The sequence below is a fragment of the Cinclus cinclus genome, chromosome Z (assembly GCF_963662255.1).
Source record: "Cinclus cinclus chromosome Z, bCinCin1.1, whole genome shotgun sequence".
NCBI lineage: Eukaryota > Metazoa > Chordata > Aves > Passeriformes > Cinclidae > Cinclus > Cinclus cinclus.
The window spans coordinates 82820478-82846522 of NC_085084.1; the positions used below are offsets into that span (position 1 = coordinate 82820478).

At 42.7% G+C, this 26045-nt stretch overlaps 1 protein-coding gene across 1 annotated transcript in view; it reads right to left on the minus strand.

Moving 5' to 3' along the window:
• The window catches only part of LOXHD1 (lipoxygenase homology PLAT domains 1), a 133068-nt gene that overhangs the window by 54590 nt on the left and 52433 nt on the right, over positions 1–26045 (minus strand). Inside the window, exons 15-26 of the mRNA XM_062513988.1 lie at positions 24407–24483; positions 23345–23541; positions 22831–23023; positions 21867–22027; positions 18865–19159; positions 18062–18216; positions 16567–16700; positions 15477–15625; positions 14038–14142; positions 13187–13315; positions 7744–7925; positions 3822–3938 (exon numbers count right to left, since the gene is read on the minus strand). Coding sequence (XP_062369972.1) covers positions 3822–3938; positions 7744–7925; positions 13187–13315; positions 14038–14142; positions 15477–15625; positions 16567–16700; positions 18062–18216; positions 18865–19159; positions 21867–22027; positions 22831–23023; positions 23345–23541; positions 24407–24483 — 1894 coding nt within the window. The remainder of the gene's footprint in view (positions 1–3821; positions 3939–7743; positions 7926–13186; positions 13316–14037; positions 14143–15476; positions 15626–16566; positions 16701–18061; positions 18217–18864; positions 19160–21866; positions 22028–22830; positions 23024–23344; positions 23542–24406; positions 24484–26045) is intronic.

Below are 26045 nucleotides of genomic sequence, written 5' to 3' on the forward strand. Positions count from 1 at the left end.
TATATCATCAAACAGACAAAAACAATAGAACATGTGTTTTCCACTTGGTAAACAAAATTAATCCCAGACTATTCATTAAGAGCAGACTCCCATAAGGCCTCCAAGATGGTAAGATGCAGGCAGATTTTTTGCATGCTGGGCACCCCAGGCAATGACTCCATGAAGAGAGGAGCATGAGCCACCATGCAAGATACAGAGGCCACAAGTCTGAACAGAAGAAAAAGAAAAAAAATAGGAAGTTAGTTTTAATCTCACAGTAAATAAATACAGAAAAAAAAATAAAAGGCCCTTTCTTTACTGACAAGCTCATTATTTATCTCTTACCCTGCACAGGGCGTTCCTGCTCTTTCCACCATACTGTGTGGCATCACTTTCATATGTATCATGCCAGTGGATGTTAACAGAATCACAGATGGTTTTAGGTTGGAGGGGATCCTAAAAATCATCTGGTTCCAAGCCCCCTTCCATGGGCCGAGACACCTTCCACCATCCCAGATTGTTCCAAGCCCCATCCAACCTGGCCTTGGACACTTTCAGAGATCCAGGGGGAGCCATAGCTTCTCTGGAAAACCTGTGCCAGGGCCTCACTCCCTTCACAGTAAAGAGATTCTTTCTAATATCTAATATTGTGCCCTCTGCTAATGTGAACCCATTCCCTCTTGTCCTGTCCCTCCACCCCTTGTCCAAGGTCCCTCTCCAGTTCTCTTTTAGATACCCTTTATGAATTATTCCCACCTTAATTACTCTGCTGTGATTACTTATCAAGCCAACACAGGGCCTTTTCTTCATTACTTTTTCTATTTAAATACTAAAATATTAATATGTTGTAAGGGAAGGGAATAGATCTCACAGTAGCAATCCTGAACATTGCTGTCACTGTGTATTACAGTGCTGTACTGCCTGGAACTGCAGGTCCTGCCCTCCCTGACACCATCACTGGGGAGGAATAGCTTGTGGACCCAAGAGCAGATGTGCACTCTGATCATAGCTAACCTGGAAAGAACAGGTCACAGTGTCACCACACAAAGACCCCAGGGAAGTTGGTCTGTGAGAGAAGAACCCCTCCAAGGGGCTGGTGTGAGAGTTTTGAGTCTGCAGCAGAATCACACAGAGCCCAAATCTTCTGCTGTTAATGAAACACCATTTCTCCTCCCCTCTGCTGCTCCCTGCAGTGCTGCTGTTTAACCCCAGACAGAGATGTTTAACTCCATGGCGTACAAAATGGTGTCAAAGAAAAACTGGCAGCACTTCAGGTGATTTCACATCTTTTACTTTCAAGTGTTATTTGTGCTATACAAGCAGAATACAGCACCAAATAATTCCTGCCTCCTCATTTCTGCACTGGCTGTCTGATGACTTAACCTCTATTATCTCACTGTATGCCGAGCCTATGAACAGTGCTTATCTCCACACCTGCAGGCTGGGAAGAGGGGCTTTCCAGAACGATGCTTCAGTGTTGAAACTCTCTCCTCATGATAGAGATCCCACTTCAGCCACATTTCTCACTGTAGCTTTCAAGAGCTCCTGAACATTCAAACTGCTGGCTGTGTGTGCCATTGATGCAAACACTGTTTATTTGGTAACGAGATATCTAGGGACTGGAGTGACAGCACAGTGGGGAATAATGTGCACTTACTGCAAGAGTTAATTGTGTTATTATTGATAATCACCATGCCATTGCCACGGTTTTTATTGGGGTTTCCCTGTTAGTGATTGTGTTAATATTTAAGTGATATAAAGTGCACTGGTTATTATTACCAACAGTAAAATCCTCTTGCAGCCCTGAACAGAATTTGTTTCATTACAGTCTGAGTCTGGACCTAAGCTAGAAGCAGAACATGATAGTATGCTAAAAGTCAGTGCTTTTCCCTTCTCCAACTTTTAACAAATGAAATAAAATTATCAAATATAATTGGCATGCTAAGATGGGTTTTTTTTCAGCACGCAACAATCCTAGTTTCCTACCCAAGTGCTTTCAATTTAATCTGAAAAGTTACTGACCTCATTTTTCTTTTGCAGCTCTACAGATACATCTAGACACATCTTAGCAGTCTAATCAGGTAGCACAGCTTTTAGAAGCACTGGCAGCATATTGCTATCCTGTGGCAGGTCATAATATCCTGCGGCTGATCAGCGGCATCATGCAGCGCTCTGCTTTCTTCTTTTTTCCCATGCCATAATCAAAAGATCAGCAGAATTGTAAATCTCTCCATTCCCAAGGCATTCAGGGCTTTCCTCCCTTCCTCCACCTTGAGGTTTCTCACCACCTGCCCTTCAAAGCTGCTGCAATGACTGAGGAGGGGGTGCAGCCCCGAGACCCTCTCTTGGCAAACTGAAGAGCACACAAGATGGAGCTCTCAGGCACTTCCCAAAGTTATCAGTGCAAAAAGAGGCAGCCCAGGAATCCCTTTCCCCTTGCTTTCCACACATCTGGCTGTCCCCTTTTTCTTCTTCTCCAGCCTCTAATAGCAATATCTCTGAAAACAACGTATACCTGTGTATTAACGAAGCTAGGCAAGGGTTAGGCAATACTCTGAGAGTCTAGTAATGTCAGACTGGCAAAAAAGTGATAACAAGGAACAATCCAAGGGTCTTGACTTGTGAAGAAGCTTGTCCAGAGGGATGGAAAAGGGAGACCAGGGGAGACCTTCTCACCCTGCATAACTCCCTGACAGGAGGTTGGAGACAGGTGGGGTCAGGGTCTGCTCCTGGGGAACAAGGTATAGGAGGAGAAGAAATGGCCTCAAGGTGCACCAGGGAAGATTTAGGCTGGATATTTGAAAAAATGTCTTCCCAGAAGGGGTTTTCCACCCCTGGCACAGGCTGCCCATCCCTGGAGGGATTTAAAAGCTGTGTGGACGTGGCACTTGGGGATATGGGTCATTGGTGGCCTTGGCAGTGCTGGGGGAAGGGTTGGCTTGATGATCTTGGAGTTCTTTCTCAACCTAAACAATTCCATGATTCTATGGTGAGGAGGGTTCAAGGAAGACCTGTGAGTTGATTGTACAGCAAAGAGAACAAAGCATATGCTGTAAATTTTGACGAAGGAAACAAGGCAAAAAGTGGGCTCACCATGACTGAAACTGAGGAGTGGGTAGGCCTGAGGGGAGATAAAAGCTGACATCCCTTTGGAATAAGGGGAAAGAGTCCAGGTCTTCCCCAGTGCAGCTACTGCTCCAATTCTGGACTGGCCCTGAAGAGGTGATTTTTCTTTTGAACATCCTTATAGACAGATTCATCCCTGTTGCTATAACCAGCATCTGAAAGCAGGGCTGAGGAACTCTTTCTTATGTGGACAGGATCAAGTTGACCAATCTGACTGTACTGTGTTAATCTTATTCACATGAACACCAAAAAATCCTATCATTTAACTTGACTTTGTTACCATGATTCAGGGAGTTGCACTGAAAGGCATTTTAATTGTACTGGCTTAATTGTACTGGCTCCTTGCATTAATTCTTCTAGGATTTAGGGACTGAAAAAATAGTTTCTTGTCCGTGCCTGGCAACAATACTTTTTTATTTTAAAATAATACTCCCACTTTCCACTTCCTTCCCTGTGATCCCTCAAAACAGCACTACACAAAAAACCACGAAGATTTAAAAAAGCAATTCTTGCAGAGCCTTATCAACATTTGAAGAACAAAACATGGTAACACATGTTTGTTGTCCCCAGATCCCCGGGCTCCAGCAAGTTTGTTTAGTGCTCATTGCTCTTCAGGGAGTCGTTTTTTCACTGTTAATCACACTTTGTACACAGAAGATGCAATCTGGGAGATGGAAGTGGCAGCTCCTGGGGATGTGCTGGGATTCACAGCCTACCTTCCCGTTTGGCAGCAGCCTCCGAATCGTCACACGGTCCAAGTGCCACCCTGAGTTCAGCCCTCCACCTTTGTGTCCTATGCGAATCTTTTCAATAATGTCACCAATGTCCTCCAGCTACAGAAAAACAAACAAACAAACAAACAAACACCACCGAACAACACCAAAACTGAACAAACACAGAACAAAGCAAAACAAGAAAAATTAAACGGCAAAATATTACGGCATGAGCAACTGGTGACTTTTGAGACACTGCCTCTTTACCTTATTTCATATTTCATTTCAGGATGTTTGAATTCCCAGGGGAGAAAATATTAGTGCTGATGTCAATTGTAGAATCATGAAATAAAATCTTAGAATGGTTTTGGTTCAAAGGGACCATAAAGATCATTCAGTTCTACCGTCCTGCCATGGGAAGGGACACCTTCCACTAGACCAAGTTGTTCCAAGCCCTGTCTTTGAACATTTCCAGGGGTGGAGCAAACACATCTTCTCTGAAAAACCTGTGCCAGGGCCTCATCACCCTCACAGGGAAGGTGATATTCCTTCCCAATATCCCATCTAACGCTGCTCTCTGGCAGTGGGAAGCCATTACCCTTTGTTCTGTCGTGATCTGCCTATATAAAATGTCCCTCACCCTCTTTTATATAAGCCCCCTTCAGGCCCTGCCAGGGGCTCTGAGCTCTCCCTGGAGCCTTCTCTTGTGCAGCTGAGCACCCCCAGCTCTGCCAGGCTGGCTCCAGAGCAGAGGGGCTCCAGCCCTGGAGCATCTCCGTGCCCTCCTCTGGAGTTATGCCCTAATTCGCGTTTTGGTTAAAAGTTTTCCCTGGACTTCTGCTCCAAAATGGAGAGAATCTTGGTCTGCACAAATTCTCCACCACATGAGACAGATCTGGTTGCACAGCAGTAATTCTGCATCTCAGGCCTCTCTGCATGAGTGGGAATGAAGGTAATGATTTGGAAATTTTCCCTAAGCTTGGCACTGCAGAGGCAGCATCTCTAGTTCTGTGTCCAGTTCTGGATCCCTCAATTCAAGAAGGACATGGAAGGACTGGAGTGTGTCCAGGCAAGAGAACAGAATTGGGGAAGGGGCTGGAGCCCCAGGAGAGGCTGAGGGAGCTGGGAAAGGGGCTGAGCCTGGAGAAAAGGAGGCTCAGGGGGGACCTTGTGGCTCTGCACAACTCCCTGACAGGAGGGGACAGCCGGGGGGGATTTGGGATCTTATCCCAGGGAAGAGGAACAGGAGGAGGAGGACACAGCCCTTGATGATCTCAGAGGTCTTTTCCAACTTAATTGATTCTGTGATTCTATGAAACTGCAGCTGCATCCTAAATTGCTCTTTTTAAACAACTTTCTTTTTCAAACACTTGTTTTCACTCTCTTAATACTGGAAGAATAACTTTGAGGTCAAAGTACTATACAGTCTGGCCTTTCATATTATCTCTCCTCTTCTGCCACAGAATCCCAAAGCCATTCTGAGAAAGCCAACAGGATGACCATCTTATGAATCTGATACTGGGTTTTTTTGCCTCACCTTATTAATTGAGTAATTTGTTTCAAGTGCATTACTTTTAATTCACTTCTCTTTCTTTCAAAGACTTAAATGCAATTTGCTCCTAAGTATTAGCTTTTGGTTATTTGAGTGCAAACTTTTGTATATCTGGCCTTCAAACACCCAAGGTGGGCCTCAAACCTTTGCATGTAGAAATCTGAGCTGTCCTGCTGTCCTTGGGGCCTTAGAGTCTTATTTCCTTGGAAAATGTGAGAAAATGGAGCATATAAATTTGCATCACTGGAGACTACTCCCTTTTCTCCCCAGCCGTACAGAAGCAAAGAGCAGTAGTTTTAGAAGGCTCCATAAATCAGCAGGACTGCACTACCTAAGGAATCCCCACTCTGAACAAACTGGGTTTGGCTCCATTGGCCCTGCTCTGACTTTAGACAGTGTAAGATTCACCACAGAATAATTAAATTATCCAAACTAATTTCTAAAACTCACACACAGGCACACAAGTATAGATTAGGAAAAAATTATTTTTTCTCTTTTGTTCTGTCCAAATACTCATCTTTCAATGAGACTTTTAATCAATACATAGCAATAAAATGATGCTTGAGCAGTCAAGATCCATGTTAAAGAAGAAGTGGGTTTTAGCCTGCTGTAGGCATCTCCAGCAAATCATCACTTGGAGGCACAGCTAAGAGCAGTCTCTAATCTTCTGTGCCTCTTTTGCAAAATACAAAATGATAGAGGCGGGTAAAACCACAAAGCAAACAGACAATTCCCAGTTTGAGTTTTCTGAAACCCTCCAAATAGTTTTTAAGGTCTGTTAAACACCAAATTATGGGTCTATACAAGCAGGTGAAAGAAAAACACATTTTTGCTTTGTTCCCATCTCCTGCAGAAAGAGGAATTGGTGAGGTGAGAATGAAGTTTGGGGACAGGTTAATATGATGTTATAAATAGGTAGAACATACTGCGTTTTCTCTCACTTAATCTAAGAGTACTGATGTTTCAGATTCCACCAAAATTGAAATAAATCTTAGGTAATAAAGACTTAACCAGAATGCTCAGTTTAAGATTTATACCTGTGGATTAATTCAACCTCTACTATGAAAAATTATGTGGAAACTCCACCGAAATAAGTCTTATTCTTTCTTTTAAAAGAATCACACTGGGGATTTATTTTATGATTCATGACATATAACAACAATGTGGGCTGCAAGTATTTCAACTTGTAAAAAGAATTGGTTTAAAATTTCCCTTCAATTACAAAAACAAACCAGACTCAAAATAGAGAGAGGCTGTAAGATCCACCATGAAGTCAGCATTGCTGTTGCAACCAGGAGGGGAAGGTAAGGGCATGAAGCAGGATCAAAAGGATAAGCTAGAGCAGGTCTGTCTGTAATCTTTGCCTCTTACAAATTCTCAGCAATAGGAATATACTGAGAATAGGAATTGCTTAATTCTGTGGATGCAAATGAGCTCACTCTTTGATGTGCACTGGTTTACTATTTGCATACAGTTGTGCAAACACTTCAGGAAATACTTGTTAAGATCTTTCAAAAAGGTAATTTGAGTATTCAAAACTCACATTGTCTACAGGAAAGGAATGGTTTCTCTGCCTGAGGATACAGTAGAAAAAGCATTATGCTTCTAAGTACTGCAAACTGCAGGAGAATCACAGAATATCCTGAGCTGGAAGGGACTCACAGGGATCATCCAGTGCAGCCCCTGTCCCTGCACAGACACCCCAACAATCCCAGCCTGTGCATCCCTGGGAGCAGTGTCCAAACTCTCCTGGAGCTCTGGCACAGTCCAGCCCCTGTCCCTGCACAGACACCCCAACAATCCCAGCCTGTGCATCCCTGGAGCAGTGTCCAAACTCTCCTGGAGCTCTGGCAGAGCCCAGCCCCTGTCCTCACACAGCTTCCCCTCAAGGCCCATCACCATCCTTGTGGCCTCCTTTGGACACTCTCTAACATCTTCATGTCTCTTTTGATTTGTGGCACCCAAAAGTGCCCTCAGCACTCAAGGTGAGGCTGCCCCAGCCCAGAGCAGAGCAGCAGTGACTGAGGTGGGTGAGAGTAGCGAGGAGCAGAGCAGAGGTGACACATCCTGGTCAAGATTTCCATCCTCATTGTCATTTTGGAAACTACCTCTGGCTCCTCCCGAGCCTGGAAACACATCCTTGATGCCAATGGAGGTGAGGAGGATGGCGGGGCAGGAGCTGACCTGACCTTCCTCTTTTGGTAAAGGCCAGCTGCATTCTGTGACCTCCCACATCTTTCCAAGACTCACCTCAGGCACTGAAGCACTTTCTGTTAATAAAATAAATCTGGTGATTTTACAGTACAAGAAAAGAGAGGGTATCTATTCCTGACCATTGCATGCTCCACAATGTTCCCCATGCTTCCATCTTACCTCCACGATGAACTGATTCACTGAATTCCTTTCAAAATACATCCTTTGCTCTCTCTTGTTGAGGCACAGGGATTTTTGCTGAGTGCAAATCCCATCACTTCCATAAAGAACGATGAAGACATCTGCATCTGTGCCAGCTCCAAAAATATCACTGGTGTACACTGTGATCTCGTAAGGAACAACTGGTTTAGGAAATGACAGAAAACAGAAACAAGCCAAAATGAGTTAGGAGCCAGTATAGCAATGCTGCTAAGGAAAAAAAAAGAAAGAAACAAAAATGAGTTATGCATCTCAACAATGAAAGAAACAATCACACACTTGTGGTCAGTTAATTTACCAAGTTGGTCAGTCCTATGAGAATCCAAAAGAATTTCTTTTCATAAGGAAATTCCTTTCCTTTATAAGGTAAATTGACCTTGATATGTGTTCATGTAATGAATTTTTGGGTTAATCATATGACATTCAGTATACCTGTCATCCAAAGTTACTGAAACAAGATTTATTTCACCAGCTCAAGAGTCAAAGCAAAACACAAATCCATGAATTTTTGAGCATTTAGGAAGATGGATGAAGTTAAGACATCTGGAGGCAGTGAAAAATATTCAAGATAGTCTTATTGATCAAAAGTCCTTATATTTCCATTACTAAACATATGAGAAAAAATCCATCACAAGGAAGTTAATAACTCCTCTGTTCCATTTTTTGTTTGGTACCACCTGCCCTGAACACTGAGTAAAACAGGTTGAATTACAACCCAGACCTATGGTGAATGCAGAACAGTAATGTTCAATACCATAAATACTTCCTTATTCTTTTCCTGTGGTTTCTCCAGAATATCCCATGACCCCAAAATCTGATGCCTCCTTTTGTTCTATTCTATCTTCACAGCTTCTCAGTCCTGAGTCCTGCTGGATTATGACTCAGACTTGCCCAGGAATAAGGCTGACCCAGGAATATGGGAACAGGGGCTCTGTTCCTGGCTCTGCTATGGACTTGCTGAATATATCCTCGGTTTTCAAGGTGAGGTGGTGTTTAGCTCACAGAGTAAGAAACACAGGTTCAGATGCCTGCTCATCAGACAAGTGTATACATCGCCACATGTAATCAAGGAAGTCAGTGCAGTCTGAATAAACACCTAATCAAGGAATGAAGGCATTTTCTTTGGGATTAGCAGAATCACTCCCCAAATCCATCCTCTGAATGACCAAATTACCATGATGGCAGTTCAGACACTGCCATGGGCACATGTCAGGTGTGCCATCTGTCATCCTGTCCCAAATTCCTTTAAATCCTTTCTGAAATCAAAACGCCAGGTAAGACCTGGGCATCACTGAACAGCTGCAGGGACCTGTCCTGCCTCAGGAAGACACTTTCCCTCAGTCCCACTACCCATAAGCACAACCTTCAACACCAGGATTCTGCCACTGGTACGATCTGCTCCTGGCCATCCCTCTCCCATATATTCCAAAAAAACTTCTGTCCTTTTCCATTTCCATCCCTCACTACAATCTTCTCAACTGCTTGTCATTCTCATGCCCCTACTCTGCCACATTTTTAGTAGTTTTTGGTCTTTACATTGCAGCAGCTTGCACTGTGTTTCAAACTCATCATCTCTGTTAGGGTAGGGAAAATGCTCCCAGCACCATCTCTATTACTGTTGGAGTAACTCTGATTATCCGTATAAGAGACTAATAATTCATTAAGAGCTCAAGCTCTCTAAATACAGCTCTCAGGAGGCCACAGATGAAGTTTTCTTCTACAGAGACTTAGCCTGGAGATACTCAATATTCTCCCTGCCCAGCCCAGTGAAATCCTCTTTGCTGTGCTGCAAGTAAACCGGAATAGTTTCTGTGGAATATAAGAAAGGGGGGAAAAAATTCCTGGATACCAAAAATCACGTACTATGTGCTGTGAATTAAAAATTATCCTCTCTGCTGAAGGCCGTATCACTTGCTCTTGTTGCTTGAATATTAACATCAGCTTAGAACTGAATCAGCAAAGCAGCGCCCTAACAAGGTCACCATCAGCACAACTTTCAGCTGTCAGATGCCCATTTCATTTACATGGCACTTTTAAAGCTGCATCCCCACAGGGATGATTTTAATTGGACTGTGGATGACATGTTTTCACCGTGAAACAATTCTGGCACGAGCCATCATAAAACAAATCAAGCCGGTTTAGTTACCCCTGGCAAAATGAAACCCACAGGTTAATTGTTAGGAAACCAGAATGCAGTAAACAGCACAGTGGGGATGGTTCAAGTGGTGAAAAAGCCTAAGCTGACAGTGGGCCTGCTACAAACTGTTTGCCAGAGAGACCTGACTGCTTCCAAAGGCTGGATGTGGACTGATGAAAAAATCAAGATAACACAATCTGTGTGCTCAAAGGCACAGCATGCCAGAAGTTCCTACATCACTAAAAAATTCAGAGCAACTAATAAATTATATGGTCAACTTCTGCATCAAAATATATATTGATTGGGATAACAGGATAAAAAAAAGAAGAGAAGCATGTATTAACTTTAAGGGTTATATTCACTCCTATAAAAGTTATCACCGCCTCTATTAATCAATTTATTTTTTCAGACGCTAAGACATGGAATAATGTATCTAGCTCTGGAATCTCCAACCTAAAGAGGATATGGAACTGCTGGAGCCAGTCCAGAGGAGGGCACGGAGATGCTCCAGGGCTGGAGCCCCTCTGCTCTGGAGCCAGCCTGGCAGAGCTGGGGGTGCTCAGCTGCACAAGAGAAGGCTCCAGGGAGAGCTCAGAGCCCCTGGCAGGGCCTGAAGGGGCTCCAGGAGAGCTGGACAGGGACTGGGGACAAGGCATGCAGGGACAGGACACGGGCAATGGCTTCCAGTGGCAGAGGGCAGGGATGGATGGGATATTGGGAATTGGGAATTGCTGGCTGGGAGGGTGGGCAGGCCCTGGCACAGGGTGCCCAGAGCAGCTGTGGCTGTCCCTGGATCCCTGGCAGTGTCCAAGGACAGGCTGCACACTGGGGCTTGGAGCAAACTGGGACGGTCGAAGTTGTCCCTGCCTATGGCAGGTGGTGGCACTGGATGAGCTTTAAAGTCCCTTTCAATTCTGTGAATCTACTTTTTCTTTCATTGGACTGACAAAAGTGCAGAAAGGAGCAAAGAGAATCCTTTTTCTGCTCCAGAGAGTTTGGATAAAGAAAGCTAGGCACAAGAAATTCAAATACCTTGGTCATTGAATGGGTGAAGCACAAAGACATAACAGTGGCAGATTCTCAGAGAAGAAATTATTTCAGCTTACAGACCTCAGGGAACAGGGATCTGGACATGGGAGGGACCTTCAATATGAACCACTGTCTTCATAATAAAAAAAGAGGGAGGCAAAACAGCTGATGGCCTTCCATGTGATTATTCCCACAACTACCTGTGAAGAAGGAAACCATGGCAGATAAAGGGAGTTTGTGCAGCTTGAAATTTTGATAGCTAAATAAAAAACTTCAGGCAGTAAGATTTTTGATGCCTTCAGTGGGTACACTGGGGTAAAGATGAGAGGGGAGACAGGCTTGGTGTGAAATTTCTCATCTCTTCTTATGAATGGACAAGGAAGCACCTGTCAGGCAATCAATTCCCAGGTGTCAGGTCTCATCCCTCATCATTGTGGCATCCAACCCAATGTAAAGAGAAGCAGGTTCTGACAGTACCCTAATGGTGTGCAAAATTTATCAACCACTTGAATGAAGCAGATCAGAGAGGGACAAGTCAAACGCAGTCCCAGGACTGTACTCTGTACACTGTCAAAGATGCTTAAGAGAGGGGAGCATGAGAAGAGAGAGGGCTGCAAAGTAAGCAAAATATTTCATTTATTTCAGGAAAAACAGGTCATCTGATCCTCAGTATCCTGCAAACAGGAAAATAAGTTTCCAAAATTAACGACTTTGAGTTTCAATGGCAGACTTGAGCTTGTACTCAGAAGGAGATGAGTTGGAGTAATGTTTACCCAAAACATTAATTTGGAGGGGAGGAAAAAGTAAAGAAAAATAGTAGAACACTAAAAGAGGCAGACTGGTACAACACTTCTAGAAAAGCACCAGACAAAAGAAACCCTGCAAGAGGGTCTTTCAACAAGAGATGGGTGTGCAATGCCAAAGGCACTGGCAGAACTAAGACTTGGAAGTAAGACCAGAGTGACTGCTTTGGCAACAGAAATGGCAATATTAGAATGGAGCAAGATCAAAGGGAAACTGGAGACAAGGAAGACAGCTTGGAATGAGCAGAGGACTTGGAGGGGATGGGGAAATGGGAAGAAAAAGACAATCATCCACATCCACATCCACATGACTTTTAATGATTCTCTGATTTGGCAAATGCAGTAAATGTTAATCTAGAGCACCCAGAGGAGCCTTCTTGTAGTAATCTGAAGAGCTGGCATGTGATCTACTTATAAATTTTCCTAAGCCAGTTCAAGGGAGAGGCAAAACCTATAAAACTGCATGAGATAGTAGATTTTATCTTCTGTAATGATGGGTGTATGCTGTGGAAATGGCATTCTGCTCACATGGGATGTACTCTACTGTCTGCAGTTCTGCAGGGAAGATAATTCTCTCAATGGCTCCATCATCCTCCGATTTATCCAACCAGCGGCCACAAGGAAACTTGAGGCACTGTCCCAGGGATGGGGCATCAATCTCCACCCATTCCAGAAACCAGCCAGTTGAATTACCTGTGGTGCAGAGATAACAATGAATAACCCACAAAGCCTCTGCAGACAACAGCAAATGAATCAATGCCAGAGCTCTGAGAAATAAATCTGTTTTTTGCCAAAGGGAATATAAAATATATGGCATAAAGATCGTTGAATGCAATTTCCCAGGACTGAGGTAAAACGTTTCACATTTCTGTAAGTGTCAGTCTAAATATGTGCACGTGGAAATGCTAATTATTGCATCACTTTTATCAGCTGGCCTCTGTAATAATACAGAACAGTTATCAACAAACCTGCCCCTCAATGACCCATAGAGGAAGAGATCCATGCACAGCTCCACTGCCTCCCTTGTTTGTAGCACATACACAGAATTCTGTCTAAAAAGCAGCCAAGACTTGATGACCAAAATACCACCAAAAACTTCATAAAGAAGTGAGACAAGTCTATGGGTCCCATGCAATAAAAACATATATGAGGTTTGGTGATAGCTGTGAAATCTCTCTAAAGATGTGGCTGTGGAACTATAAAGACTCTTGCAGAGGGAGAGGATGCAAAGCTACCTGCAAGTTGACACCACTGAGCTCCTAATGTCACATGGGAATGGAATCAGCAGCAAAAACAGTAGCAGCAACAGCCAAAGTGACAGCAAGGATCTGTCACCAAAAGGTAAATTACGTTTGGGGTCTTGGAGGCAGGTTATTTTATACAGCAATGTGCCCAGTGCACTAGAGACACTGCATTACAAAGAAGATTATCTTACCTTTATTGTCATGGCCTATCTTGATTTTTTTCAGGTCTCCAATGTCCACAGACTCCACTGTAAACTCATCTACCTTCCCACGCTCAAATTTGTTCTTGTTAATCTTTGAGGCCTTTAGGCTGACTATCCCTGTTGTGGCGATGCAAAAGGACATTGTTCAGCAAGTGAAACAAATCCTCTGGGAATGTCAACACTGCAACGAGGGAAGTGGCTAAAATGCAAAAATTGGCTTTTCATCTCAAGATCTGAGCTTTGTCCCTCCCTCTGAGCCCAAGTCTGTATCAACACCCAAAATATACAGAATTCCTCCCTTGAATGATCCTCTGGCAGTGCAACAGGGACGATGCCGTCGTGCTGTGCTCTCAGCTAAAGAAATCGGTGCTACCCATCAGTTCCCTGTCACTCTCACAGGCACCCCAGCCATTGCACACACGGCTCAGCTGCTTCCAAGAGGATTTGCTCATCAGCTGATTAAATACTTCTGGGCCACTCAAAGAGGCAGAGGAGGGTTGGGTTTCAGGAGCATGCTGATTCATTGCTGAGGAAAGCAAATCATCCAGTGCATTCACTACTCAATAATGTAGTCCCAGTCAACTGTGCTGTTTCTGTAATTGAAATTAAAACCTTTAGACTAGCAGCTGGTGCAAATCAGCATCGCAAAGTTTGGCAGTGATTTACAGCAGCTGGTGCCATGCTCCATGTTACCACGATGTGTGCACTGACTGCGAGAACATGAAGTTGCACTAAAAGGAGTGAGAAATGGGTATTGAGGAAATGAAAAGAAACCATGACCTGTCTTTTCAAGTATCAAGCAGGGAGTTGCTATCCTTTTCCAGCATTTGAAGCCATACCTGTATCGTCTTTACTTCCATAGAGTATGATGAAAACGTTGGCATCTGTCCCAGCATTCTTCTTGTCCCCCGTTTTCACTTTCACAGTGTAAGTTGTTGATTTAGCTGCCAGACAAAATATCTTAATGTAAGAGTGTGAGGTCTGACCAGGAGTTAAGCCTACTTTTCCTTGCATAAATGTATGCTTGGTTTGAGTTTTGTTTTGGCAGATCATAGCCATGCTGTAATCTCTAATTCCTGTCCTATGCTCTGGTAGTCCTTGAGGTGAGCTGAGTTATCTGGTCCCAGAATCTTCTACTGCTTCCATCACTCAGCACATTGCCAGCATATATGCAGATAAGAAATGTACTCAAGCCTTCCCATTTGCTTCCTGGGAACCTCTAACCCTCCTCAAAGCTGCCTCTGACTGTAATATTTAATTTAAAAAGTCCATATACCCCCCCTTTATTACATTGGCATCAAACAATACATGTGCATATAACACATACCAGAAAGTGTGTACACTGACATGTACAGTTCATATTCACAAACACACCTTTTATAACAGCATCAGTAGAGATGTTGCTACTGCATCATCATCTAGAAATTGCAGTTAACTCATTAAAAAATATAATGGAAATGTCTAATATGGTCTTCACTCAGCTGTTATAGCCTCAAGATTTCCAGAATGGAATATTTCCTCCCCAGCTGGACATATCTTTCCCAGATGTTGGTCAACCAGCACACCCTTCTGAACCAAAGGGGTAAACATTTTGTGGAGTTTTTTGATTACACAGCTTGCAGAAATATTCATATATTATTCATATATTCAAAAGCATCTGAGGGGGAAATAGGGGAGATTTTAAAACCTTTCACTGATTATGAAACCAGTGTAAGTGTTGGGCACTCAGCACCTTGCAGGATCAGACCCAGGAGTGTGTCACTTCTCTGTGGTTACCATGCAAATTTATATACAAGTGAGGTAAAATTATTTCCAAAGACAACCAGTACAAGCAGCAAGATGGAAAGTGAGATAAATTTAGGTCCCTTCTCTTTCTCTGGGTGTGTTTTCTCTCTGCGTAGTTTCACATTGGAACATTTAACCATTTCAGTCCATGATGTGAAATGAATGAGATTTATTCCTTAGATATTAGCAACCAATAGGCATTTCAGTTCAAAAATTATGACTGAACATATTACCCATCTTCCTAGCTTTGTCACTTTGGGTCCAATCTTGCAAGATGATTAAATAGACTAAAAATGAGGAGGGTCCACTCCTCAGAGTCTGACACACACTTGACACTTCATTCACATCTGAAAATTTCATTTTGGGGCAAAATTACTCACAGCCCAGTGAGTAACTGCAACTGCTAGCTTCTAATGCCCTTGACAGCACTAGCAACCTGGTTCTTTTCCAACCCCACACTGGAAGAAATACAGGGCCAACATATATATTCCACCTTTCTGCTCCAGGCCCAAAGTTGCAGGAGACTGGCCATCATTTTCTGAATCTTTCTTTACAAATGCTTCATCCACTGGGACCAGCTCCCTGGCAATCTGACCGTCATCTTCCTCAACTGCCAACCACCGCTGGCACGGGAAGTAATACCTACAAAATGACAGCAGTGCTTACACAGGACTTCACAGGCTTTAATAACATAAACAAGATCAGAGGCTGCTCAAAGAAAAAAAAAATAAAACAACAAGATTACTCAAAGCTGAGCAATACATCTGTTTTCATCCTCAAGATCTGGTGTTGTGGGAGCTAAATCCATAAATAGGTTAGGGAGCACATACTACTGAGTGCTGTTTCTGAGCTGCCAGCCCCACATGGTTGATTCATCCTAATTTCACTCCCAGAAAGAGTTCAGTAACTTGAAGGAACCTCCAGACTCCCAGGTATTTTATGTTTATAAAGACTGGACCCATCTTCTTCTTAAGAGTGGTCCCACCCATCAGAGCATTTATTTAGCATGTGATTTCCAGCAAGTTCTAGCTCAAAGGCAAGCCCATATTTTAGGATTTGAACTGCTCCTTTGCTCATCCAGCTGCCTGTGGAAATCATGAGAGTTTGCTTGGACCAGAATTTGGTTTTGGCCCACACCTTTGCATTAAGTACAAAAAGCAAACAAAACGTGAGACCAGATACTTTTAAAGAGGGAACTTTAAAGAGAGACTTTTAAAGTCTTTTAAAGAGACTTTTAAAGTAGGAGGGAAATGCTTGAGTGCAGCCTCAGCTCCAGGAGAGAGAGATGAGCCCATCCCAGTAGAAACAGAAAAAAGCTGAGATTCCCCTCCAAACACCACTGGTTCCCAAACTGCAGAGGTGCTGGGACAGCAAACACCCCCACAAGTACCCCAGAATGGTCCTATCCTCTGTGTTGTGGTACAGTTGCCACAAGGCTCCTGAAGGATGCTCAGTCCCTGCGAGCTGGGGAGGAGCTCCAACAATGCCCTTCTACATCTCCTCTGCATCCCCACAGCTCTGCAGGCCCTTGAGGACATGGCCCCTCTCTTAACCACACAAAAAGGGCACAACAGGCTTCTCACGTGGTGCTCTCTTTGAGGTCAACAATCTCTACCCTGTCCAGGAACCAGCTGGGGCTAGCACCAGTGTTATCGTGGCGGATCCGCAGCTTCTTCAGCTCGCCCAGGTCAATGGCTTTGATGGTGAACACGTCTACCTGCACAGGAGGCAACAGGCAAATGGCTGTGTTTCCAAGAAAGAAGGAAAGAAAGGCAGTAAATGGCCAAGGGTAATCTTTTTCACCATTAGAAAAATAGCTATTTGTAAGTCCTCTCTGTACTCTTCGTGTGGGTGTACAAAAATAACTACAGAGCTCTGAGGTCTCCCATTAACACTCACGTTTGGCTCTGACAAGGCAGTAATAACCTTGGAGCTGTTCAGCCCTTTACTCCTCTCTTAACCTCATCCCAGTTTCAGCTCCCTATAAGTTTAACTCCTCACTGCTAAATATCATTCCTTTCAAGCTTAGTATTTTCCCACAGATTGAATGTGGAACTGGACAAAAACCATGTTGACTCCATGGAAATTCTTCTGTACACCTCTGTGTAGAGTCTTAGAATATCCAGAGCTGGAAGGGATCCACAAGGATCAGCCCAACCCCTGGCTCTGCACGGGACAGCCCCAAAATACAGTCCATATGTTTTATTTCAAACATTTCAGAATTTCCTCCTTTTGTCATTTACCACAACCAAGAGGATCATTTATTAACCATATTAGTATGACAGGATGGTCCTTGTTATCGTAACAGTTTAAACATTTTAATGTGATTAATATGTTGGTAGACTTTGGGTTTGTACTCCCAAGAGTAAGGAGTATTACATTCGTAGCTTGGAGCTCTTCCCACTGAATGAAGAACCATGTGCAGGTTGCAGTTTCACCAGTGCCAAGCTCATAAATCACAGCTAACAGCTTATTTAACAACCTTAGGGCTCTTTTTCTTTGCGGCTGCAAGTTTTCCACAGCTGCTTTTTGTTTCTATAATTTTTTGTTCTTCTGAATTATTCCTTGAAAAACTCCTGGCTATAACAGTGGCTTGTTAATTGTTCATAAACTTTTTATAGCAAATACTCAACATTCAAGAAATGATCTTTAATGGGAGTGGATTATAACGTAATTACAGCACACTGTGTAATATTGCTTTTATTCCCTGGCTGGTTGGGCAGAACATTTAGAATAGTATTTGCATCTAAATATCTACATGCTTGAAATGCCCCCAAAAAACTCAATAATAATTTCAAGTTTGTAAGTTTTAAGCATTTCTGAAAGAAAACATTATTACCAGAATATTTGCAGGAAGCAGACGCAGAAAGTGGCTCTAGTATGGAATTGATTTTCAGCTTATTATTCAAATAATTTCCCCTGGAAAATGTTTTCAGGTATTTTGTTTTATATACTACATTTCAGAAGTAAAACATGTTTGAAAGAAGTGAGAAGAAGCCGTGTTGGACGGCCAGCACATTGACTGAGAGAACCCTGCCAGCCTCCTCCTCGCTTGAGTGAGTGGAGTTCATGCATTACCTGTCCTTTCTCAAACTTGTTGAGGTTATTTGACCTTTTCAGCTGGCGCTCACCCGTATCTCCTCTCTCCACACCATAGATGCTCAAGAAGACATTAGCATCTGTCCCAGCCCCCCACACAGTCCCAGTGAGAACGTGGACTTCATATGTATTTTCTGCAAGTGAAATTGAAAAGGCAGGTCAGAAGGACCCCAGAAATGGCTGTATTTCATCCAATCTGTGGCTCAGCATGGAAGTGTGGAACCCCTGAAATGCCAGCACAGAAAGAGCTTGCCTGGAGTTGTTGGTGTCCATCCTAAAACATGAGCAGATCTGTCTTCCTACAGCCCCTCTCCTTGGCCATAACAACAGTTACATCTTGCTAAGCTCTCAGCCACAGTGGTAACCTCTGGGACTCTTGATCCAAGTGCACCAGATAATATATATATATATATATATATACATGTCATCCATTTATCTATCTATGTATCTATGTATCTATGTATCTATCTATCTGTCTGTCTGTCTATCTATCTATCTATCTCTCCCTATCTATATCTATATCTATATCTATATCTATATCTATATCTATATCTATATCTATATCTATATCTATATCTATATCTATATCTATATCTATATCTATATCTATCTATCTGGATATGTATTACTTATATATATGTCCTATATAAATTTAGGATATTCCAGTTGCAGGCTGTCTCCTCAATGCTCTGTTTAGTTTTCATGCTTAGTTTATCCACCATCCTGTTCCTCCCCAGCCTGATCTCACACACACACACAAATACATTCCCTCGGGTATTTACCCTCCAGGTCAGATTCTTCATCAGGCACCAACTCCACCACAAGCTCCTTATCCCCTTCATCCTTAGCCAGCCAGCGATGTGCCACAAATGTATAAACATCCATTCCTTCTTCCTCCTTGGTCTCCTCATCTTCCTCCTCATCAGATTTATTTTTCTTCTTCTTTTTATCAGACTCCTTCATTTTTGTGGCCAGGCGTTTCAACGTGACGCTTTCCAGGAACCAGCCATCCCCAATGCCTGTCCCATCATGGCCTATCCGAATCTTATAAATCTTGCCAACATCTGCAGCCTCTCTCTGCCACCAAGGGAAAGTCAGCACCCAAGGGAATAGAAGACAATCTTAATTTCATAAAGCACATTCTTAAAAATGAGAAGCACAGCCTCTATCACAGAAAATAAATACGCAAGGATAAGAACAATTTCTTAATGCAAGTTTATATTTATTTTTTCCTTCCTGCTTTACTATTTCATACTTTCCATTACCAAATCTCATTGGAACGGATCAAGCTGAAGACATTCAGAGCAGCTATGGTGAGGAGAGGAGCTAAATCCATATTTATTGAGCTCCCTACTTCCTCATTGCTCTCCTTACCTATTGTCTCTGTGTTGTCACTAAAGATGAATATATGATAATATCACACCAGGTTTTAACAGCTTCTCAGTGTATGAGGCATTTTGAAAATTAATAATAAGATGCCTTTCATGCTCAGCACAGGATATGAACCCAGCAAGAAGTAATAATGGTGTAGTGAAATGGCAGTTAACTCATATAACCCTGTCTCTGACACAGGCCGTGGGTTTGGAGTGCCCTTCTCCTTCCTTCTCCTCTGGAAAAACAAGAGAAGCGTTTTCTCACTTTGCTGGTGAGCAGAGAGGATACAGTCATCAGTGGTTACAGTGCTCCAGAGGCAGAAGGCTGATCAGTAAGAAGATTTACGTCCCTCTAGTCAGCACAGCAGACACAAAACCTTCCTGGTTTAGATTATCTGTCTGGATTACTACTTAATGAAGCTGGATAGAAGATTTTACTCCACACAATCCTTCAACACCCCATGACTTGATTTTGATGATTGCTTATGCCATTATGCAGGGTTTATGTTATAAAACTTGCAAACATTTGCTTCAGGCTGAAATCTGGCACTTGGCATGTAAAGTTTTAGTCTAGAAGTGTTTTGTAGATTAAAACAAAATCAATTGCACACAAGATGCTTATCACAAAAGTAAAATTGATCCTGCTGTCCTGGCATAAAGAATATATCTTTCCTTACATGGCTTTACCCTTAGATTTACTGTAATCATCCTGCATGCCTTGTCCATGACTGATGGCATTTCCTATTATCATGTAGCTCACAGAATCTTATTTTTGCCCGTGTCTTTTTGTAAACATTCATATAGTGAAAGAGATAGAGGATCTGTTTATTAATGCTCTGGAGCTTCTGCCTTGTGTGCTTATAAAAAATATCACAGAAATAGGCATAATTTTCAGATCTGGCAATAAATATCAGAGAGAGGATATAAGCAAAACTATGTAAACAGAACACTGTACATATGGCTTTATTATAAATCTGATATTGGCTAATAGCTCCTACTCATAAATTTTAGAAAGCTTATTTCTTTCAAAATCAGAGAAACCTAGTCTTAAAATTATAGAGAGTTTTTAAAAAGCAAACATTTATAAGGTACTAGTAATTTCAAATGCTCCAAAACTCATTAAAAATAGATAAACATCAATAGCTCCATTCAGTGAAGCAAGAAAATGAGGCAGGAGGAGGAGAACTGATCTCAAAAATACATAGTACAACACTGGTAGAGCTGTGCATAAAGACACCTCCATTTGGCCACTGACAGTCTGGAAGAATATCCCAGTCTTGATGATTCAGGTGAGCTTCAGCAATTACCTCCTAGCTCAGCTGCTGAGATGGATCCAACCTCTGTGGGACTGCAAATTCATAAGAAGACTTGGGCACTGCTGTGCCAAGTCTTGTGCTGTGAGCACAAGTGACAGATGTGCCTTAAATCCTGCTTCCACCTGGACACTCTGCTTCACTGTGCAGATGTTGGTCTCTCCTTCAGTACAGGGGATGTGGTTCTCATGTGTCCTGGCAGAGCATCCTGTCTTTGCTCTGATCCCACATCAGGGCAATTGCTAAGACCATTCCTGTCCCCCAAACCATGGGCAGAAACGCCAAGCTAATAAGGCAGGAAAGAAAGGTCCCCAGGGGAGAGGATGCCTGACTACATTGTGATCTACACTCATTGTGCAGCCTCGTCAGCCCAGGACATCTTACTGGATTATCCAAGTCCTGGTTCACTCCCTTGAGTTATCTTGGAGGTTTCTCACCCTTACAAACACTCCCTTTGCTGCTGAGCTGCTCAGAAAGAGGTGTGGGCTCTGCAATATGAGCCTGAATTCTGACCATGCTGGTCCCTGGAGGACTTAGCTGCACACATTGAGCACCAGGGCTGTGCAGTGCCCACTGGAACAGTGTGGCAGGCACTGCAAACTCCATGAAACATTCACATATTCACAGGAATTACAGCTGCAGGGCTGATGTCTGTAGTAAATGGTGTGTGTGTGACCACAGACAAACCTAGGATTCCTTATATTCTCATACAAATGTGTTTTCTTTTCCCCTCAGCTACACAATGACAATTGCTAATGACATGTGGGCCAGGCCCAAAGTTTAAAGTCCTTTGAGATCCTTTTGAAAGTAAATATCAACAAATGCTGCTATTAGATCATAAATTTCAACTACAACTTTGCTAGTAGCCCCTCAGAAAATCTAAGTCCTCCACAAAACACAAAAACCCACAAGGAAATACAAAGCCTTACAAAACTATGGACAGAGGACAGTAGATACTTTCAGGCCTGCAATTTTCTTGAAAAGTCTTTTCTTTTTTTTCTTTTTTGTATGGTTGAGCCAGTTATTCTATTGGTATCTCAACTGTGGCTGATCATTCCTTTCCCCTCTTAGAAGTGGCAGTGACTGCCTTCATCATACCTTGAAGATATCTGTGGCTCCCCTTTCAAAGTTGTTGGATCTGTTTTCTAAGATGATCAATTCCGTTTTGCCAGTCTCACCATAAATCTGCATGAAGACTTTGGCGTTGGTGCCTGCGGCTCTCACGTCTCCAGTAACTACAGACACCTCATAGTTTATCACTAGTTCAAAAATAAAGCAATTAAATCAGCAGAGAAACCCAGATAACAACATTCCTGGGAGCTCAGGTTCGAAATTAAATTACCTTGTCTTAACAAATGTCCATGTAGAAGACCATTTGCTCTTATCCAAACTAAATGTGAGATAACAGAACTCTTCTCTGAGACCTAACCTAATAGTTTTCCTTTTACAAGTATTAGCCAGTATCACAGAGGTGCAAAACAGAGCCTTAAAAGGGAATTTTGTTTCAGTACTAACTATAGAGTGGTTGAATGATCTCCTTAGTAAAGTACAAGGGAGGGAGTTACAGAGAGCAGGGGTAAAACACAGCATTCTTTCTCAGGATCTGACAGCAAATTTTAACTGTAGCCTTATAAGAAAAGGGGTGTACTGATAAAAGTCAAGTGGCCAGTAGGGATTTGGCACTTATTTATCAAACAGCTTCTCCTTTCCAGGAAACAAGGTAATAAAGACAGGATGGGACAGGAGCTGGTGCATAAAGAGAAAAAAGGACTGGAACAGATAAATGTAGAAAAAAGAAGAACTCCCTGATATTGCAGTGAAGAACCACATTGTCTTGTGCTGTGTCGTGTTGCCCAGGGTGTAAATTTTTCATATGGTCTCAGGAAAAGGAGATGAAAATCTCTGTAATGTTTTTCCAACTCTTTCAGAAAACATGAGGAGAATAGTTTACTTTCCTCAGCAATACAAGCTCGTAGGAAGGGTGACTTTTTGGTTTTAGTGTCTAAGCCTTGCCCTGAAGAGCAATACATATTTATCTATAAAGCACCACGTGTTCTCTTACATTTCTCAATAGGCAAAATCTCACTTGGGTAGACCTCCACCTCCACCCTGCCATCAGCCTCATCCTTGTCAAGCCATCGGTTGCAGGGGAACATGTACTGCCTTCCCTGGACTGGAACTGTGATCTGGACACTGGCCAGGAACCAGCCGGACCGCAGACCCACGTTATCGTGTCCAATCAGTATTCGGTTGATCTTTGAAAAAAAGCAGACAAAAACCCAGAGGGCAGAAAAAACCCGAAAAAACAGAATATGCTTAATGTAAAACAGTCCACTTACCCTGGTGTTCTTCCCCTGTGTTCATGTTAATAATTTATAAATGTATTTAACTATAGACTTAAAACCGTCCCCACATGCCATCATGCACAATAGATGGTGTAAAATCTATGTAAAATGTATCTCAATATCCAATGTAAATGTCAAAAGTTCTTTCATCACCTTCAATATGGAGTCTTATTTTGATCCTGAATTTAGACACTTGCACAAAGTATAGAGCCACCTGCAATTAATTCTTACCTTTCCAATATCCATCATATCTAGAGTAAACTCGTCCACTCGACCACGTTCAAAATAATTGCCTAGATCATTGTCAGAGACTAAGAGAGGCTCTTTGCTGGAGTCTGCTTTTTCACCGTAGAGTTTGATGAAAACTTTGGAATCTGAGCTGGCACCAGGGATATCTCCTGTCTTCACACTGATGTGATAACTGACATCTGGAGTGAGATCGATGTACAAAACAAGGACATGTGAGTGGCATTTCCAGTGCCCAGCCAGGCAATGGGCTTCAAACAACTTACAGGGATGGAAGGCTCCAGATACAGACACAGAAAGGGCTTTACCCTCCTTTCAATGCATCCAGCATCTTAGGGCCATGCTGGAGAAGCTGTCACACCTTGGAATTATTCACCAAAAAATAAGAGATCCAAAAGGTACACTAGTAAAAAAAAAAAATATTCTGTATGCCTCTCTCTCACTGTTAGATGATTACCCAAGCCATAAAAATGCACTTAGGCAAATGGGATTATTTCACCGATTTTATGCTTACAATTTAATTCAATAACTTTGCCCTTCTTTTTCTTTAAGTTTTTATTTTTAAAATATTTTTTAACAAAACACCCTGCACTATGCAAGCAACATTTTCTAAAGAAAATTGTCGCATTGGAGCCCTGGTTCTCCAGAAAAGGACAATATAATATTTTTGGCCATTTTCTCCAGAGAATGCAGTTACTTGAAAGAATTTACTCTACTAAAACAGTGGCAATTCAAGATCATTCAGATAAAGATATACAAGAAAGCAGTTCTCAAACAAATTGCAACTTTAAAAATCGATGTTTCTATCTACATATACAATGCTGCAATTATGTTCTTATATGCAAATTAATCCCATTCATAAACCAGAATTTAGGAGTCAGAGGCATTTCTCTCAGCATGACCTGCTGCAGCTTCTTGCATAAGAATGGCAAAATAAGCCTGGTAGATTTACTGGGAACTGACAAGAATTATGAAGAAGAAAAAAGCAAATATACACATCCATGTACAACTCAAACCCAGACCTTCCTTTTTCCAGGCTGAACTCACTTTTTAGCAATGGTGACTCCCCAGCAGGCACTAATTCTCGGACAATCTGACCATCGTCCTCATTTTTGTCAAGCCATCTGGTTTACAAACAGAAGTAAGTTATCTTTGAATAATTAGCACCTGTTAGACCTTTCAAAATCTGTGCTGGCTTTGCACATAGTCCATATCCATACTACAATCAAAAATATATTTTTAGAGGGCTCTGTATCCCTGTTATATTAGCAGGAACTTGACCAGACCATACGGCAACCACATTTTAAATCTCCGTTTTTCCAAGTAGAGGGACTGTGAGAGCTCTGCTCGCAGTAGATAAGCATCTGCTGTGATGTCCATCTGTCTGAAAAGCACCAACTCCAAAACCACAAGTTATTCCTGTGAACAGGCAGTCTTAGTGTCTTGAAAGCATTGACCTTCACTGACCATTGAAGGACTTGCAGCCTCTACTACTAAAGGGAAGGGATGAATTATGTTATTTCCATTTTCAGGGCTAGGTATGTGCAGGCAGCTGGCATCAGCAAAAAGGAAGGATTTGCAATGTTACTCAACACTAGAGATCCAACTAGACTAATTAAGAAGAGGAGCTGGGCACAAAGCAAACTGCAGAATGATTTCAAGGGGAAAAAAATCTGAAAGGAAAATCATGGAATCATAGAATGATTTGTATTGGAAGGGACTGTAAAGACAACCCAGTTCCACCCCCCCTGCCATGGACTGTGGCATCTTCCACTATCCCAGGTTGTTCCAAGCCCCAGTGTCCAACCTGACCTTGGACACTTCCAGGGATCCAGGGGCAGCCACAGCTGCTCTGGGCACCCTGTGCCAGGGCCTCAGCACTCTGATAGTAAAAAATTTCTTCTTAATATCAAATCTCTCTGCCCTCCTTCAGCTGAAGATCATTTCCTACCACTACATGCCCTTCCCAAAGGTTCCCTCTTCAGTCCCCCTCCAAAAGTCCCCTCCCAAAACAGAGGGGAGCTAATTGCTAACCTGGCAACCCCATCATGTCCCCTGCAGCAACAACTGCATGACAAGAGCCAGAGGTTTCTCACTTTCCTCTTCAAACCCAGACTGCTGCAGCACACAGTATATTCCTGTAAGCATCTGTTTAGGGTCAGGTTTCCCACAGTGGTGCTGTGAGAGCTTGAGCAGTTCCCAGAATGCCCATAGTTCCCAGGTACACATCTATCCGCAGCAATGCCTTTTGCAGCTAAAAATACAGTTTCAAACCAGCAGGGGTGAGAAAAGGACAAATGAGCACTCTCTGGCTGGTCATGAAGAGATTTAAATGGCTTCAGAACCAGAAGGAGTAATAACAAATCCCCAGAAACTGTTTATTTTTAAAGGTGGCCAAGCTGGACCAAAGCAGACCTGCTTCTGCACAAACACATGCAGCCCATGTGCCCTATGAACTTCCCAGAGTGTGACTGTGACACACACATTGTCCTTGGCTGACCTGTGTGCCAAAAAGGAGGGGAGCTCACTTCCCATCAAAGTTTCCACCTTTGACTTTGACAGTGAGTCAGCACATATGGAAACCAGGAAATGACCCTTAGAACCAGGATTTGGGGACAGGAACAAAGAGAGCAGCTGAGAGCTGGATCAAACCTGAGGCACCTCGCTGGTAAAAAAGCCAGCACAA